Source organism: Squalius cephalus (genome assembly GCF_949319135.1).
Source record: "Squalius cephalus genome assembly, chromosome: 3".
NCBI lineage: Eukaryota > Metazoa > Chordata > Actinopteri > Cypriniformes > Leuciscidae > Squalius > Squalius cephalus.
The window spans coordinates 36,079,637-36,097,382 of record NC_137124.1 but is presented as its reverse complement, the minus strand read 5'-3'; the positions used below and the strand labels follow the sequence as shown (position 1 = coordinate 36,097,382).

Sequence of the window (17,746 nt, the reverse complement as noted above, 5' to 3'; positions counted from 1 at the left end):
ATTGTCAAAAGTACCGCTACTTTACGGCTATAAGAAAGGAACATTTGTTGCGTGCGGTTTTATAATCCTGGTATGGAATAACATTGACAGGAAACGGGGCATCCAAAGAAAGAATGCAGTCAGTCCAATTAAAAAGAGATGGAGGGGGAAAGAGTCAATAAATACAATAGTGTGTGTCTCTGAGAGAGTAAGAGAGAGAAAGAGAGAGAGTTGGCAGGAGTAATTCAGTCGAACACTGCTTTCATCTAAAACAGTACGATCTAGCCAAGCTATCGATCCCCCTCAAACAAGCTAGATCCGCTGGAGAACAAGGACACTGAGACAGTAAACCACACACACACACACACACACACACACACACACACACACACACACACACACACACACACACACACACACACACGTACTCCAACGCGGATACCTGCAGCAGTAATAATAAAAAATGTTTCTTGAGCAGCAAATCAGCATATTAGAATGATTTCTGAAAGATCATTTGACACTGAATACTGGAGAAATGGCTGCTGAAAATGCAACTTTGCCATCAGTAGAGTATGTTATTAGCATAACAATTTGAGTGAAAAGATGAACTGAATTTTTTTTTTATATCAGAATATCTTAGTATTTGATTTGTCTCTCTTTTTGCAATAACAGCAGCACTCAAGCTGCATAAACTCCACAAGTTTATGTTAAACCTGATGATCATGTTCTCCAGAATGATCACAGATGTATGTCCAAATAGTCACATGATCAGCTTCACTCGTTTACTTGATTTGTGACAGAATTAATAAAGGATATTTTATGCTTTTTTGTTTTATATTTATTTGTTTAACATTGTTCAAGAAACATATAATCACCAGTTCCCTTTCATTCAGCATCTGGGTGACCTTAAAATGTTCTTCCAATGACATAAACCCTAAGGGTGTCCCTTAGTCCCTTACATGTTCTCTAGGTCACATTTGCTGAAGAGACTTTCTCTGGAGGTCACTGATTCTAATTGGTGTTGTGGACTATAATCTATTTTTTTAAGATAGTTATTATATAGAGTTTACATACAGTCATTATATGCTCGATAGTTTATATATATATATATATATATATATATCCGTTTTCATTGATTTTCAACATTCATTTTTTAGTTTTCTATCATACTGAATACACTATATTTTCCATCTGCTAAATCTTTAACACCATCTGCTAAAGGTTTAAACATAAACCTTTTAACATATTTATTACCATATTAATTAGTATGCTTATTAAAACATTTAACTTTGGCTGGTACCAACAATGTGGTGATTCAGGTTTTTATTTTTATTTTTATTATTTTTTTGTAGGCCAAACCCAACCCACAAAGAACTTTTTGGGAATTGTTGCTTTATCTCATGAACTCAAAACCACTGCCTGTCAGGATGACTCTGCTGCTTGAAACTTCAGGCTGAACAAAAGTATCAGAAAAGAACTAAAATAAAAACTTAAAAGACATATATCACATCAGGGCTTAAACAAAAACTTTTGAGTACAGGGAGGATTTTTCTGGAACATTTTGTTTGTGTCTATCCCAGACGTATCCATCCATTTATAATCTAATCTCACCTCTGTATGTACCTTCACTATATTCTTTATCTCCCTCTCCCTCTCTTTGTCTCTCTCTGACACACACGCAATCATATAACTTTTTCAGAAGAACCCCTGAAAACTCCCCAGTGCTGCTCTCATCTCACACACGCCTAATCCACAGCTCCAATCCTCTCTCCCCTTCTCGTTTCCTCTCTTTTGCCCCCCTCTCCGGAAAACAAAAGCAGGCTTGATCTGTGTTACTGCTGACGGTGAGGAAAAACAGCATCTTTTGGCTTAGGAAAGAGTAATGCGGACAAACTCAGTAGGAACAATAAACACACACACACATAACATTATGATGAATTATGCACAGGAAATCCTGTTAACTCATAACACATCCATTATCATCCGTTCAATTTCTTTAACGTCCTGTTGTCAAAAATGTTTGTTTTCCGACTGTAATTTTAAAGAACTTGCATTGTATTTGCAGTATTTTGTGCTAAGCGAAAAGATTCAAAGTAGAATCTTATCATGGTTAACATATCCCTGGCAACCTGTTCTGAAGATTGGTGAGAGCCAGTTACCATGGTAACCTTAATTTACACCTGGGTTACCAGGTGAGCTAGAGCAACAACAGATGTACACACACACACGCACAAAACCACCAACACCTCGAGGCCTAATGGGTCTTTTAATGAGGTAGAAAAAAATAACACCAAGTCAAAGGGCCAACGTTAGCACACAAACTCTCTCACACAAACCTTGTTGAGTTCCTCCTGAGTGTTTAGACCTTCCAAAACTTTCTTGAATTTCCTCTTTTTGTACTTCCTGCAAATAAAGGATGCGCGCTGCTCCGTAGACGACTGCTTGCAAAGCTCATTCTCTGGGGGAATATTTGCTGCCCAGAAGCTGTTTGAATTTTTATTCCCAACCTCTAAAAACAGCTAAAAAGAGGAACAGAAAGTCAGGAAAATATATTGCACGATAAAAAATAAAAAAAAACTGCCATGAAAGATCTGCACCTCAATGAGCTCGTTGGTCCATATGCTGCTGTCTAGCTTCATACTGCGGACCTTCGAGATGCCAGGACCCAGGAATCGATGCTGACCTGGAAACAGACATGGATCTGAACTATTCACATCTAAAACAGACAATGTTAAAGGGGTCATGAACTGGAACATCAAAATCTCCTTAATATTTACACATATAAGAGGTTACGCTACACTAACACATACGCCCGTTTAAAAATATGAGTTGTTGTTTTCCACGCTCCTGAAATGCCATAAATCATAATCGGCCCATTCGTGACACCACGATTTTCCTTTAAGTGCCCCTCATCATACATATGTAAATCAAGGTGGTGTGCTCTGAACAAGTCATGCCTTTTCATCAATCACACAAGCAATATTGCTGTTGAGTCAGATTACTGGAAACAATCAAACTATTGGAAAAGCATAGCTGCAGTTTATTTTTAAAGACTTGCCTGAGTGATTGAAGGAGAATGTTTGTTTGTCTCATTTCACAAAGGACACTTTTCTTAACTACGTTCAACATGCTGCTGGTTTTTCTAAATATCTTGAATTGAAAGCAATGACAGTGCCAAGTATTTTGTCCTCAGAGGCAATCGTCGTGGCTGCATTGTTTCATTTTAATTTGACTCGGGGCTCAAGAATATACAGGCATCAAAACACACGTCACACATGCTGTGGAGGAGTGTGAGGATATGGTGTGATGAAGTTTGCCAATCGCACCAGTGGCCGTTAACTCGTGTTTCGTCCCTTGAAATTAAGTGTTTGTGAGGGAGAGTGAAAATTTGTACAAATCTTTAAACTTTTTTTGTTAGCTAACTTCATAAGCTAACCTCCAGAAACATAATATAAAGATCCTAATATAAAAGCCCCTTTAATTAAATGGTCAATTACAGTATGTAAAACTAACATATACAGATGCTAAAACTTCTTGTTAACTTAAGCTGTCCTGCTTAACCTTAAAAATAAGTATGACTTCACACTAAATGGTATAAAGCAACGACTCGTATGACACGAATACAGACAGAGTCACACTCATTATAAATTTCATCGTATCCGTTCCAGGCACTCTTTTCTCCAGCCTGCCACAGCTATAATTGCAAATGAAAGGCGCGAAAAAGCCATTAATTGCTAATGAATCATAAGTAATTAATTGTGTTTGTTGGTCTGCTCTGCGCATATATTCCGCTGAACTCCAGGCACTGTCGTAGATGTTGTTTATGCAAGAAACAGATGAATTAAACATGGCAGGGAGAAACACATATTTGAATATGGAGTGTGTGATTTTCTGGCATAATTAGCAACATTTTAGAGTACCAGTTTGCCATCAAAGATCATTAGAGCCGCCTGAGAGCCGACAGGACTAAAGATGCTTTGTGTACATGTGTGTATTAAGGACACTCACTAAGGGTTTTATAGTGCCATTTAAGAAAACTTCCAAGACATGAAACGTTTGCGTCGACAAAATCTTATTAAAAGCATCAAAAGAAAATAAAAACCATCAGAAAGGTGGAGAAATTTCTCCGTTACTTTATTTGAAACTATTAAAAAGAAAAGAAGAGTGGAAAATGTGCATACCGAGAGTTTCTATGGTAACCACAGTCTAACTTGAGGAATGTCTCTAATCACAGAGTTCGATTTAAAAGAGCTTATTGCAATTACACGTGTAAAGAAACAGACAAACCTGAATAAATGTCACACAGCCAGAGATGTTGATTGATATCGGAGTGTGTTAGAGGATGAGAGACGGGGTAAAAAAAGACAGAAGTGAATGAGAAAAAAAAGAGAGAAAAAAAGTGGCGGGAACGTTAGATAAGTATAACAAATGTGAAGATGGATCATGAGAAAGAGAAATCACTTCACCTGTCTCTCTCTTTCACACTCTCTGTCTCCGACCAAAGACAATTTGCTCTCATTTAATCGTTAGCCGTTCGTTATATTCCCAGTATCGCACTTTCACTCGCCTAATTGTCGGCGGCAGAAGCGCAGCTAATTAAAGTGTCTGTGCCACAGATTCCATGAAGGCTGTGGTGCACATTTAGGGAAAGTGTCTCCCCACTCGATGGCTTATTTAGCAGCCATTTGCACACAGCCAGTGTTTCCTCCTATATCGTGACCTAAAGCAACATTAAATGACTGCATATCTGAAATAATGAGTTAATGTATGGTGTCAGAGGGTGGTCAGAATAATCTAAGCAAAGGCAATTATATCAGGAAAAAGAGCTGAGGAACAGAGGAGAGATGGAGTAAGATTGAGATTAAATAAATTCAGTGGATGAGGCAAGAAGCAGTGGCATACTGTATAAATATGCGTGTGTATGTGGTACCTTACTATACAAAAAAAAAAGTGCAAAAAATTGCTATGAAGAGCATTTAGTCTGTGACTGTAAAGTACAACAAAGGGGCAAATATAAATATTGAAGTAATTTTCTATGATGTAACACTATTTCCTAAATCACACGTGTTGTGACAAGTTTACATTGACAAGCAATTTGTATGGTCACAACCAGTGAGAAGATATTTAATATTTACTGTCCAATTAAACTACCGTTCAAAAGTCTGGGGTCAGTAAGACTTTCAAAGAAATCTCTTATGCTACAAATAGAGTAAAACAGTAATATTGTGAAATATTATTACAATTTAAAATAAAATAACTCTTCTTTTCTAATATATTACAAAATAGAATTTATTCCTGTTATCAAAGCTGAATTTTCAGCATCATTACTCCAGTCTTCAGTGTCACATGATCCTTCAGAAATCATTCTAATATGCTGGTTTGGTGCTCAAGAAATATTTTTTTGTGGGAACCGTCAAATATTTTTGGTAACAATTTCAAAGTCTTTACTGTTCAATTTAGTGTCTTGGCTGAATAAAACTATTAATTTATTTGCAAAAAACATGGAGTGAGATTTTCACAGTGGGTGGAACTACACAGTGCAATACTGTAGAAACCAAGTGAACCTTTACTGCTTGATGCTTTAGAACACTGTGCGTGTGTGTGTGTGTGTGTGTGTGTGTGTGTGTGTGTGTGTGTGTGTGTGTGTGTGTGTGTGTGTGTGTGTGTGTGTGTGTGTGTGTGTGTGTGTGTGTGTGCGTGGTTAATGCATTGTGTGTTTCATGTTCCATTGTTCTTGTGTTTGTTCTTGATCTTTTCTTTGTGTTCATAATTGCTTCTCACCAGCACAATTCTTGCAGATGACCACACACAGGTTGACGGAGGCCCATTCCGGCTCAGGGGCCTGACAATCGGCACACTTCCTGTTGGACTTGTTGAACCAAACCTTCTCCAGCACCTCGTAATTGCACAACGTTTCTACGATGGACTCCTGAACTGCCTCTATCCATTCCTCACGCTCCGACTCCACTGTGAAACTGACACAAATGATACAAAATTCTCACACATACTTTATCAGGTTGATTACACATTCAGTATTACAGTACATGATTTAAAATCCCCATGTGGTGAAAATCAAGTTTTTAATGTTCTTTATATGTCTATGTGGTGTTTTTAATATGCTTTAAGACAAGCCATGTGCACATTCATCAGTCAACACCATTGCTGAGTATTTTCTCCTTAAAACTGCAGTTTACCGTCTCAAAAACGCTGTTTGAAATCGCCCCTGTTCTCTATGTCACAAACATGTTGTAACCAATCCTGTTAACGTGTGGGTGGGCTTTAGCATATCATCATTACTATGCTGCGACGCAGGGGAGTCTCAAGAGAAGCCATGTTATCTTGGTATATTTTCCTATTGATTTGAAAAATCGGGTACATTTAGCAATATAGCGGGTGAATTATGTATATGATGTATATTACAATGTTATGATGAACTATATGCCTTTTTCCAATGACGTTATAAGTTGTTCAAAGCGTTTCTAAAAATACTGATTTTTAGAAGGCAGCTGTCTGACTCTGAGATGGTGAATAGGAACATAGTTTGTGTAACATTAGCAACACATTATTAGCTGTTTTGATAATGTAGTCAAGCCAAATGATAATCATATCAATTACCATTATGTGTCCGACGTAGAGAGCAATACATAAAAACAATTTACCATTCTGATACATCAACTTGTAGATAATATAAATTCACTCTTCCACTTCTTCTGAATCAGTTTCTGGTTTTAACACATATGGCTGTCTGAATCAAACCAGTATTTGCCATCATGTACAGTTTACTATGGTAAAGTTGACCGAGTGGATCAGGTATTCTGAGCTGGTGTGAGTGGAGTGGAGGCGGGAACTAATATGCATATTCACGGATCCGCATGTACTAAGGGTGTAGAGTTACATTTAAGCTATTTTAAGGCATGAAGAAATTACTGACTACATGAGGACTTTAAAATGCATACAGTATATGGCTACATTCACACTGCAGACAAAAGTGGCCCAAATCAGATTTTTGTGAATCAGCTCTGATTTTTTATAACAATGTGAACAGCTCAAACCAAATGGAATGTGATCTTTTTCTGATTTGGGCCACTTCCATATGTGGTCCTAAATTAGGCTACGTTCACACTGCGAGCCACAATTCCAATTTATTGCTCAGATCAGATTTTTTTTTGCATTGCTGTTCTCATTGTTCTTTTAAATTGAGCCAATATCAGAATCTAGTGTGAACAGATCACTGTATGCGCAAAAGAACAATAAAAAGACGTCACGCATCATGCTGTCATATGGAAGCAAACACGGAAGACATTAAAGTAAGTGATTACGCGTTTATTTATAGTATGATCTACCAGGCAATATAAAAAACAAAGACAAGGATGCAACAAAAAGAAACAGTTTTTAAACATTTAAGATACAAGCCCTCATGTTTTGCTTGTATATAGAGCTGTCACTGTATGTGACACACTGTACTTATTACTGTACTTATGAGTCTGACACATCACTGTCCTTCCTCTGACTACCCTTCACAACTGTCTTGATAACGGCGGGTATGTAAAACCTTGCAAGTGACTCCCATGAGCGTAGAAATGTGGCAAACGTTGCTCTAGAGTTACGTAAAAGTTGCATGAATTCCGATATGACTGTTCAGACTGAGGTCGCATTGCAAAACATCTGTACAACATTTGGTACTTGCACAAATCGGAATTGAAAAGATCAGATTCCATTTGGTTTGTGTGCTGTTCACACTGTCATGAAAAAGATCTGAGTCACATGTGAGCAAAAGAATCAGATTTGGGCCACATTTACCTGCAGTCTGAACATAGCCTCAGATACAGGTCAGAATGTTTTGCAATGCAACCTCAGACTGAACAATCATACTGGAATTCATGTGCCTTTTTTTTTTTCTTTTTTACACATAACCTAATAAATGAACGCGTAAATACTGACTTCAGTAACCTCCGTGTTTACTTCCGTATGACAATGTGCTGCGTGCCGTCATTGAATTCGTTCTTGAGGGTCAGTTCAGGGCAGTAACCAGTTCACACGTGAATCTGATATTGGCCACATTTAAAAGATAATCAGACTTGAGCAATAAATCAGAATTGAGCATTAAGGCTTGCAGTGTGGACGTAGCCTTAGTGTGCACAAAAGTGCTAGTAAAGCTTTGCAATCATTTGCTACTGATATATAGCTCTGAAAATTGTGTAGTCACATTTACCGCTGTTATGAGATAATCCAGTCATTTCAATAGAAATCCATGCAATCAGGAATTTTGAGAGAGGGCAAATGATTGCCCTACACAGATTTTGAATCGGGTTCATTTGGTCAGAGACAATTGAGCTTTTTTTTTCATGGACATTAAAAGGTACAGCAACCTGAATTTTCTTCTGTGGAAATTCTAAAGACTATGGCTCTTGGCCACTCTTTTGTGGATTAGAGCACACAAGTTATATAGACCATTTAAATAGACCATTTATAAGCTTGAAAGCTTCGGTCCCCATTCACTGTGATTGCATAGAAAAGAGAGATTAGCACATTTCTCAGAATTTCTTCTTTTTTGTTCCACAGGTTTGGATGAGTAAATGAATGATAGAATCCACATTGCTGGGTAAACCATACTTTTAATCTGGTATTGTCAAATTTTAAGATGAGGCCTGAAATCCCTAACAAACAGCTCTCTAAGCACTGACTCAAATATGGGGAGTCTTTGTATGTGTAAACAAAATATGTTATGATATATACAATACAGAGTATTTATTATAATTATTTTTATAATAATTTTATTATTAAAAATAATATCCAAAGTTATACTAGTTATATTTCATCCAGACCAAAAACCCAACTCAGGTCAAGTAGCAGACAAATAATAATGGAAAACACCCCTTTTTAAACGTTCATTATAGCATTATGATTGGCAGTGATGAGGCAGTGCAGTCTAATTGTTAAAACCAGCAATAGCTCTGAATCTGCTTTCCATTTCCATTATGACCCCCTCTGTACCCATTATTTTAAATGAGCACAGAGACCTTGATATGTCATTTCTGAGAAAAAATTCCAATTATTTTGCCAACAACTAATACTAAATAGTCAGCCAGTCTCACATCGCTCAACGTTTAGAACGCAACTACAAACAGATCAATATCCTGTCCTGTCCACAAAAACAAAGATAAAGGATAAAGAGCAAAAATCTTTAACAGTGCGCACCAGCCAAAGAAAGAGAGCGATAGCTTTTCATTGTTTGTTGTGTTTCTTTTTTTTTAGCCAGGGAACTGCATCAGCCATAAAAGGATCATTAAAAAACAAACACGAAAACATCTCATCGATTAGGCCTCCACAAATGGCTGCTTTGTTGGAAACATCAGCTTGCGTGGGGTCACAGGTGAGCGATGCCTGTACTGTACAGCTGTTATAACAGAGCTGATGTTTAAAAAGAAAAAAAGAACAAGAGAGGAAGAAAAAACAGATCAATACTGAGTGTGCTTCAGATGAATAGTATCAGAGTGGCAGGACAGTCATAATGAGAGAATGGCTGCTAGAAAATAACACAGCAGGCAACAAATTCTGAAAAAAAAAAAAAATGATACTAAAAAGGCTCAAAAAGGAAAAATCGACAGAGTTTCCTCTGCCTTTAATAAATCTCACACTGTCCACCTATGCAAGCATTCAATTCCATATATATATATATATATATATATATATATATATATATATACACAGGCAAAAAAGTTTCAACGTCTCAAAGTTCATATTTTTGCAAACTTCAACGGTTTAATCCATATTTTATTTTGGTTAGTGCAATCACTAATACTAAGAAGTAAGAATGCTCTAATGAATCACGACAAAAGTTTCACCTCTCATGGAAAACATGTTACAAACTAGATATTGGGAGGAGATATGTAAGATAACTATAATAGTATTTAGAAAGGTTTCTGTGGGTTTAGCTAAAACAATTCAGGAACAAAACAATACAGTTCCAGATCCAGTTGTGAGAAAAGTTTATAAATACTTTTTAAATACTATGAATACATTATAGGATTTCTGCAGGAATTGCTCAGAAAATGTATTTTTCATAGCTATTTTCTATAAGGTATAAATGTATTTTCATCTTTGTTTTTGTGATATGATTAAATGATAAATAAGCCATAGATATTTCTCACTTAAAAAAATTAATGTGATTTGAAAAGTAAATAAATATTCTAACAATAAATTAAAGTTGGCATGAAACGAAAGTTGCAATCATCTTTTATTACCTATTGTGACATCCAAGTGAAAAAGCTTCTTTCAAAGAAGAGTGGGACTTGATTTTGTCCATCAAGAATTGATTGGATCATTGGATCAGTGTGGTTTGCTATAGTGTGCATTAGTGCCCATCCCTTTTTTTAGCAGTGTTGGTTCCAGAAGTATTTTTCCATTCACTTCTCCCATAGGGATTAAAAAAAAAAAAAAAAAAAAAAAAAAGAACCAAACCAACCCACTACAAGGTGAATCATAACATTACAAACTTTGATTTGAAAAATAGAAAGCTACAAGACTGTGTACTTAACGGCTTTAGTGAGAGGAAAGAACTACAAATAAGAAACTATTCATTCAAAAAGTTGATTATATATAACAAATATATTGTATTGCAAAAACACACATACATAAGTATTTTGAGAGCGAAAGGAAGCAAACTCAATTACGTTATTTGAGGTGTTTCATGGGAGTGGGTGAGCGAGTTAATGAGCTCTTTGCATTTAGCCTGATTCGACTCTTATTGGTGGAATATTTTGTACAGCATCATGGGTAATGTATTTTTTTTTACCACAAAATCCACTGTTAAACAATTATTTGGAAAAAAAAAAAAAAAGTTATAAAATAATGTGGGCTGATTGCTTCAACAGAAGCAAATACCATTAACAACCTCATAGCTCACAGTAGGACTATATTTAACGGTTTACAAGTTAACTGCCAAAAAAAGCATGTGTTAAACCAGACGCTAATGTGTGCTGCTCCTGGTAGCGTTGGTCATTATGGAAATGATCCGCTGCATCCGTGTTCATTAATTTGCTCGTCGTCAGTAAATCATGTGCAAAACTTTGGTCTCCCATCAGCGATTTTATGGGATTGTGCTCTCACGCTAATTTGCCCTGTTTAGTAAATCTGGCCATTAATATTCTTTCTATGTTATTTGAGGACTCTTCAGCATGTCCTTGAACTTAGGATTGAAGGATGCCCAATCTAAGGTAATGTAGAGATGGTGAGAATTTCGTCCAAGAGTAAACTGCCTGACTCTGGGGACTCAAAACATCCTTTCATAATTCCTTCAAGACTTAAGTTGTGCTTCAACAACTCTTTTTCTAAGTTTATCTGAAATCTCTTTTGATCCACCCATGCTGCACTTCAACACAAACAGTTGTGAAGAGCAGATCAAGAAAAGTTTTTAAATGGCAAGATAAGTCAATCCGAATAGAAAAGATTGAAATGTCCGCAACACTGCTTACTCCCATATTTTAATAAAAAAAGCAACGTTTCGACCCTACTGGGTCTTCTTCAGGCAAAAGGTTTTTTGCCTGAAGAAGACCCAGTAGGGTCGAAACGTTGCTTTTTTTATTAAAATATGGGAGTAAGCAGTGTTGCGGACATTTCAATCTTTTCTATTCAGTAGTCCTTTTTGTCCAGCACCTGCCAGATGGTGGGATGTGCACACAATAATCTTAACATATAAGATAAGTCAATCCCACACTTAAACAGTTACAATATAACAATGCTCAAACAATAGAGAGTTGCCTTGCTGTATAATGTCTACATTGGCAACTCTGTTAACGTTCATTCAAAAATAGCTCTACTCATCAAAACACGCTCAAGAGACTCAACTAATGCTCTTAGTTGATTCCAACATCATCTGACATGAACATTGCTATGTCTCAATATAAAAAAAGAAATAAAAACAACATTGATATGCACAAAATTGAAACACAAGTGTATGATACAGCACATGCAACTATGCAATGTTTTTGTGTAATTTCTCAAAGAGTTTATTTTCCAAATAACCATTCTGCAAATTATGAAAGAATATGAAATATGAAAAAGATTATGTAATCAGAAACTGTTTTTGAAATTAAGATCATCTTTGAACTCATAATCTGAAGGCATTTGTGTAAATAAATGGACACTTAATCCTCCAAGTCTAACCTTGAGTGAAGCTTTGATGTCCTTTTTTTTTTTTTTTTAAGCATAAAGTGATATTAAGGAAGTCCAGGTAGAGGCTTAACTCTGTTTGGAGGTCATCTGCAATCGGTTTAAAACCATCTACTGTTCAATTTATGCTAATATTGTATTTTGATAAGAGATGTTCTTACTCTCTGGCCTTATGCTAATACAGTTTATAATAACTTAGTAGTTTACCAGAAGGATTTGAAAGGTGTAGTGATCTCAAATCCTTTCCTCTCAACCGGTTTCACACACGCAGCCGTCAGGTCCACTGCAGCGATGGCCAGCCCTGCATTAAAATCCTGTGAACAACCAGCATAATATCAAAATAAGATCTTTATAAAACACTACATTTTCCATATCCACATATATCAGGAACAAAAATAAAGAAATAAACATATTAGAGCAAATTAAGCAGATAAGCCACTGCCATAATGAACAATCCAACATATTGACAAGCTGAAGCTAACTATAAAATGCAAGGAAACTCTTGTGTGAGAAGGGTCAAGGAGAGCACAGAGCAGACACAGAGCTCACTGGAGGGTGAATACCTGCTGATTCATTGATCAGCGTCTGAATGAAGAACAAGCAGAAAATACACAGCAAACTTTATTTACAGACTTTACCAAATACTTCAAGGACAACAGCAATATAAAGACCTCAATGGGACAAGAAGAAAGGAGATGACAACAGTCTAAGGCTACTGTATCGACCCTCTCAAGGCATTACTTATACAAGTATGAAGTGTGGGTAGCCATTTTTATTTTAGATTTTATTTTATTTTTACACCAGTTATTGTTTATTATTTAAGTCCTGGGCCACTTCAAGACGACCAAAAAAAAAAAAGAACGTATTTTTTAAAGAAACGTATTTAATTTTGTAAGATTAAAGGCTCATTTACACCAAGGACGGTAACGATTAGGGATGTCCCGATCCGATCACATGATCGGAAATCGGGCCCGATCACGTGTTTTCAGACTCGATCGGAATCGGACGTTACCTCCCGATCAGGACTCGGATATATATATTCTCATTATTTTTTAACACATCAATATTTATGCGGTGGCACAGAGTTACGCCGGTTTCACACTGCACGCGTTAGTAAGCAGCGCCGGAGCAGTGCGTATGGTGAGCAGGAGCAGGACACGTGCGTTTTACTTTCACACTGGCAGCGTTTGTCACGCGCGGCTGAACCGCGGACTGTGTAGGGCAGGCTACAGACAGAGTACTCCATAATGGATAAGTTGGCATTGTTTTTTTTCGTTTTCAAATACATTTAAGAGAAAAAACTTGTCAAGAAGCTTATTTTATTAATAATTTCATATAACTTTTGTTTCATCTTTGATTTTATTGTTATGGCAACAAGTTTGTTTTTGGACATTTGTTTTCTTTTTAAATTGCTGTTGGTCATTTGATTGACTGTTTAAAACACAATAGATATCATCAATGCACTTTTTGGATAAAACTGCGGTGTATTTTGGCCATGATCAATGTATTGTCACTTTAATTCAGCAAAAGCGGCGCAGCAAAAATAGACTAGGCGCCGAAACGATCGCGGCACTCCTGCTCTGCTCTGCTACGCACTGCCGCGCCGCCTCTGCGCGCGGTGTGAATGCTCTAAAGCCTGGTTTAATCTGGTAACATGGGCGGCGAAAAAAAATACGCACTGCACGCTCTGCTAACAGTGCAGTGTGAAACCGGTGTAAGAGTTAGGAGTGCAGTTCCTAAAAGCACATTACTGGCTTTGCAAACACTGTAGCACTTTTATTTTTTATTTGTTTACATGCCTGCCGGGTATTTTAAGTTGAGGTGCTATTTGTTTATATAGGCCCTATTAGACTTTTTTTATATTTACTGTTGCACTAAATTCCAAAAGTGAAGAATTTATGTAGGCTATTACTTGATTGTTCAAGCTACCTCACAGAAGTGCTCTGTTTGTTAACAGAGTTGTTGAATGTTAAAATAAGGTGAATTAAATAAAAAATAAGGAACATCCTGGATCTGTTTTTTCGCTCTTCTTTATTCTTTTTTTATGTATTAAGTATCGGATCGGGACTCGGTATCGTCAGATACTCAAAATCAAATGACTCGGACTCGGACTCGAGGGCAAAAAAACCTGATCGGGACATCCCTAGTAACGATAACAATAATGATAAAGATATGGTTCTAAAAATCATTTTAATTATAAAATAAAGTCCACAACACAACTATAATGATAATGGCACAGTGAAACAATATCGTTGGAATCACTTTCAGAGCAATTTTTTCCAGCTGATGAATGATAAAAACATTGACAGTCAATCATCCAATCAGAATCCACCCTGCTTTAAAGAGCTCAAGCATTTAAAGCGGCAGACGACAAACCCGCAGCGAGCATAGAGCGTCAACGTTTGCTGTTGTGGATGCTAATATAGTTATCATTAATTATCTTCATTGTTAACGCTCTTGGTGTGATCGGACCTTAAGACATGTTAGTCAAGTTTTCTTTGGGGTTTTGCAGGGGACCCTTTTAAGTGAACCAAGCCAAAATCGCAACTTGACAGCAGAGTGGAAGAGATCAGCATTTGGCATTTTCGATAATGGCTTCATTTGTGATTTGAGTGTCATGAAAGCCAGTTGATGACATAATTTTCACTATAAAGCAAATGATCTGTGAAAGGTGAACTCGATTGGACTCACCAAATGTAGTCATTAATATGTGATTCCACAGCATTTAAAAGACACACATTTTTACTCACAAAAATGATGCAAATTGATCATCAAAGAATCATCATAGAAGTTGCATTCAAGATCCACCTGGCTAAAGAACCTGAGGGGGTTCAACAGTAAAGGCCCGTTCACACTGATATTATATTAGAGAGTCCACAATAATTGCTGCTTTACATTTTCAAGCTCTTTAAAGTTGATGGATTCTGATTGAGTGCCAATGTTTTAATGATTAATCAGCTTAAAAAAAAAAAAAAAACATTCTGAAAGTGATCACACTGACATTGTTAATGTGTATTTAAAACGTCATGGTTATAGTTCTCGTCCTTGGTGGCCTTAAGACATTCTGAAATATGTGTTATAGAAATGAATGAACTTCGGACTGCATCATGAGTTGAGTCATCTCTGATGAGAGAGTCTACCACCTCTGTCAAATGTAATTAAAAGGAAAACTCCCTCAGAGAGACTCAAAAGTAGTGACACATGCCTTATCTAGTAATAGAGAGTCTGGTGTGAACAGGTGTGAGTAGTTAGAGGTAAAGAGAGAGAGAGTGATACTACTGACACAACCGCAGTGAGGTCATGACCAGAGAACGATATCACAAATGCTATTAAACGGACACATTACTCATAATAACACTGCAAGGTCTTTCTTTTCTTTATACTTATTTTACACAAAAACTTTGACATTTCTTACCTTTTTTTGTAACATAAAAACAACCCCCAGTCTTTTATTTCAGAACCCTAAGGCTCCGTTATAAACCAAGTGAGATGCCTTGCTCATTGCCACACGTTCAGCTGCCTTCTCAGGAAGTGAGAAGAAAATCAAATCGGACAAGTGACATAAATGACAATTTGGAAAGTTCTGCATAGACAGAAACTCTCACACAAACCATGCAGAAGATTTAACAGCTTCGCAGCTGATTGCAGAGAGTTTGGCATTTTAATAGTACAAAAGTATTGATAAAATTGGGTAAGACATATTATATTTATTTTGTCATTTCATCTTTTTCTATGTTGGATAGATTTTTTTCCACTAAGCTCATTGCAACAGGATTGCCTTTACTGTCAAGGATACATGTGATGGGGTCTTAGAATTTGGCCAAAAGAAGGTTTCTAAAAACTTTTCACAAATAGAGTGGATTGCATATGGTTACAGGGGTTACATTGGGCAGAACAGAGTTTTACCACCCTAGATTTAAAAAAAAAAGAACAAAAATGATTGACAGTTTGTTGGTCAATCCATTATGCGTGTATGTGCTCCAATTTTTCTTTGTTCCAGTACACGCATTCTGAATGTTGCATGGCCCTGGTTTAAAAACAGCATAACATTACGGAACAGGGTTCTTGAGATGTTATTGTCAAAGCTGAACTACTTTAAACTTGATACGGTGTATTAAAATTGCAGCACTTGTGTCGAGAGCTGAATAGTTAACACTCAAACAGCAAGACTCAATGTAATGACCAAATATAAAAACATTTTTTTTTTAAAAACAGCTAAGACGGAACATTGCCTATGTGAACAGCTTCTTAATCTTTTTTTTTGTTTGTTAAAAAACGATTTTTTGCTCAGCTAGTAAAGACACCTCAGTGCTTATAGCACAAATAATTTGATTACAGATATGTGTGAAATCAGTTGTCAAATTTCAACTTTCATCCACAGCGTACTCTCCATTTCAGTAAAATGAAATTAGATTAAATGCAAATGACAGCGCCCTGACACTCCTACTGTCTTGTCATTGTGAGTGTGCAGTTCCGAGTTCGCTTGGGCCGTACGCTCTTTCATTCGTGTGATACGTTGTATGTGCTGAGCATGGTATTCAGATCCCGACACTTCTGTTTCGGTTCAGTGTTGGGGTTTAGGCATTCATGCTTCATGTTTTGTCTCTTGTTGTGAGTGCACGGTTTAGTGTTCGTTCATTCACTCACGCGCTTTCATCCCGTGTGTTTTGTAGAGCGCATGCTTTATGTTTTCACTGGCCAGGAATTCTTGTGTTGTCTTGTTCTGTGTAGAATATGGCTTGTGTTTTTTATTGGTTGCATTTCATGTTGTCATGTTTAGTGTGGACACGCAGTCGGTTTTGTGGGGCTTGTGATTGTGTCAACTGGTCATGTGCTCTTATTTTTGTCATGTTTGGTGTGAGCACATGCCCTTGTCATGTTTGTTTCTATGTGCCATGTGCTCTCCTGTCTATTATCTTATGCTGCATTCACACTAGGGATGGGCGATATGGCCTAAAAAATTTATCACGATAATTTCAGGTATTTATTGCGATAACGATACACATGACGATAAATTATTTTCTTCTGTAAAATATCAGAAAATTTCTTTTTTTTTCTTTTTTTAAATTTCTTTTTTTTCTTTATTTATATTTCGTTTTTCTTTATTTAAATTTCGTTTTTCTTTATTTAAATTTCGTTTTTCTTTATTTAAATTTCGTTTTTTTATTTAAATTTCGTTTTTTTTTCTTTATTTAAATTTCGTTTTTCTTTATTTAAATTTCGTTTTTTTATTTAAATTTCGTTTTTTTTTCTTTATTTAAATTTCGTTTTTATTTATTTAAATCTACCCTTTACTGTGTCAGTAATTTGTTAGTCAGAAAAATATTAGACTACCTTTTTAAAAGTATTGCTTAAGTTAACAGACCTGTGTGTGTGTGTGTGTGTGTGTGTCCGTTCTCGGAGCATATAAGCCCTGCTCGCGTGAGGTGAGCAGACACACTCGGTCTCTCTCGCGCACTTTCGCTCGCGCGCGCAGACACACTCTGACTCTCTCGCGCACTGTCGCTTGCTCGCGCAGTTCGTTTCGCTTTTGTCCAGTCCGGCGCCTCATATGCCGCTTCCCGCTTTCTGATTTTCTGTAACCAAACCAGTTCCA

The 17,746-nt window shown here is 36.7% G+C and overlaps 1 protein-coding gene across 1 annotated transcript in view; it reads right to left on the bottom strand.

Moving 5' to 3' along the window:
* The window catches only part of arap2 (ArfGAP with RhoGAP domain, ankyrin repeat and PH domain 2), a 101,617-nt gene that overhangs the window by 43,888 nt on the left and 39,983 nt on the right, over positions 1 to 17,746 (bottom strand). The window contains exons 10-13 of the mRNA XM_079867451.1: positions 12,358 to 12,464; positions 5,761 to 5,954; positions 2,577 to 2,662; positions 2,316 to 2,498 (exon numbers count right to left, since the gene is read on the bottom strand). Of these exons, the coding sequence (XP_079723577.1) occupies positions 2,316 to 2,498; positions 2,577 to 2,662; positions 5,761 to 5,954; positions 12,358 to 12,464 (570 nt within the window). The remainder of the gene's footprint in view (positions 1 to 2,315; positions 2,499 to 2,576; positions 2,663 to 5,760; positions 5,955 to 12,357; positions 12,465 to 17,746) is intronic.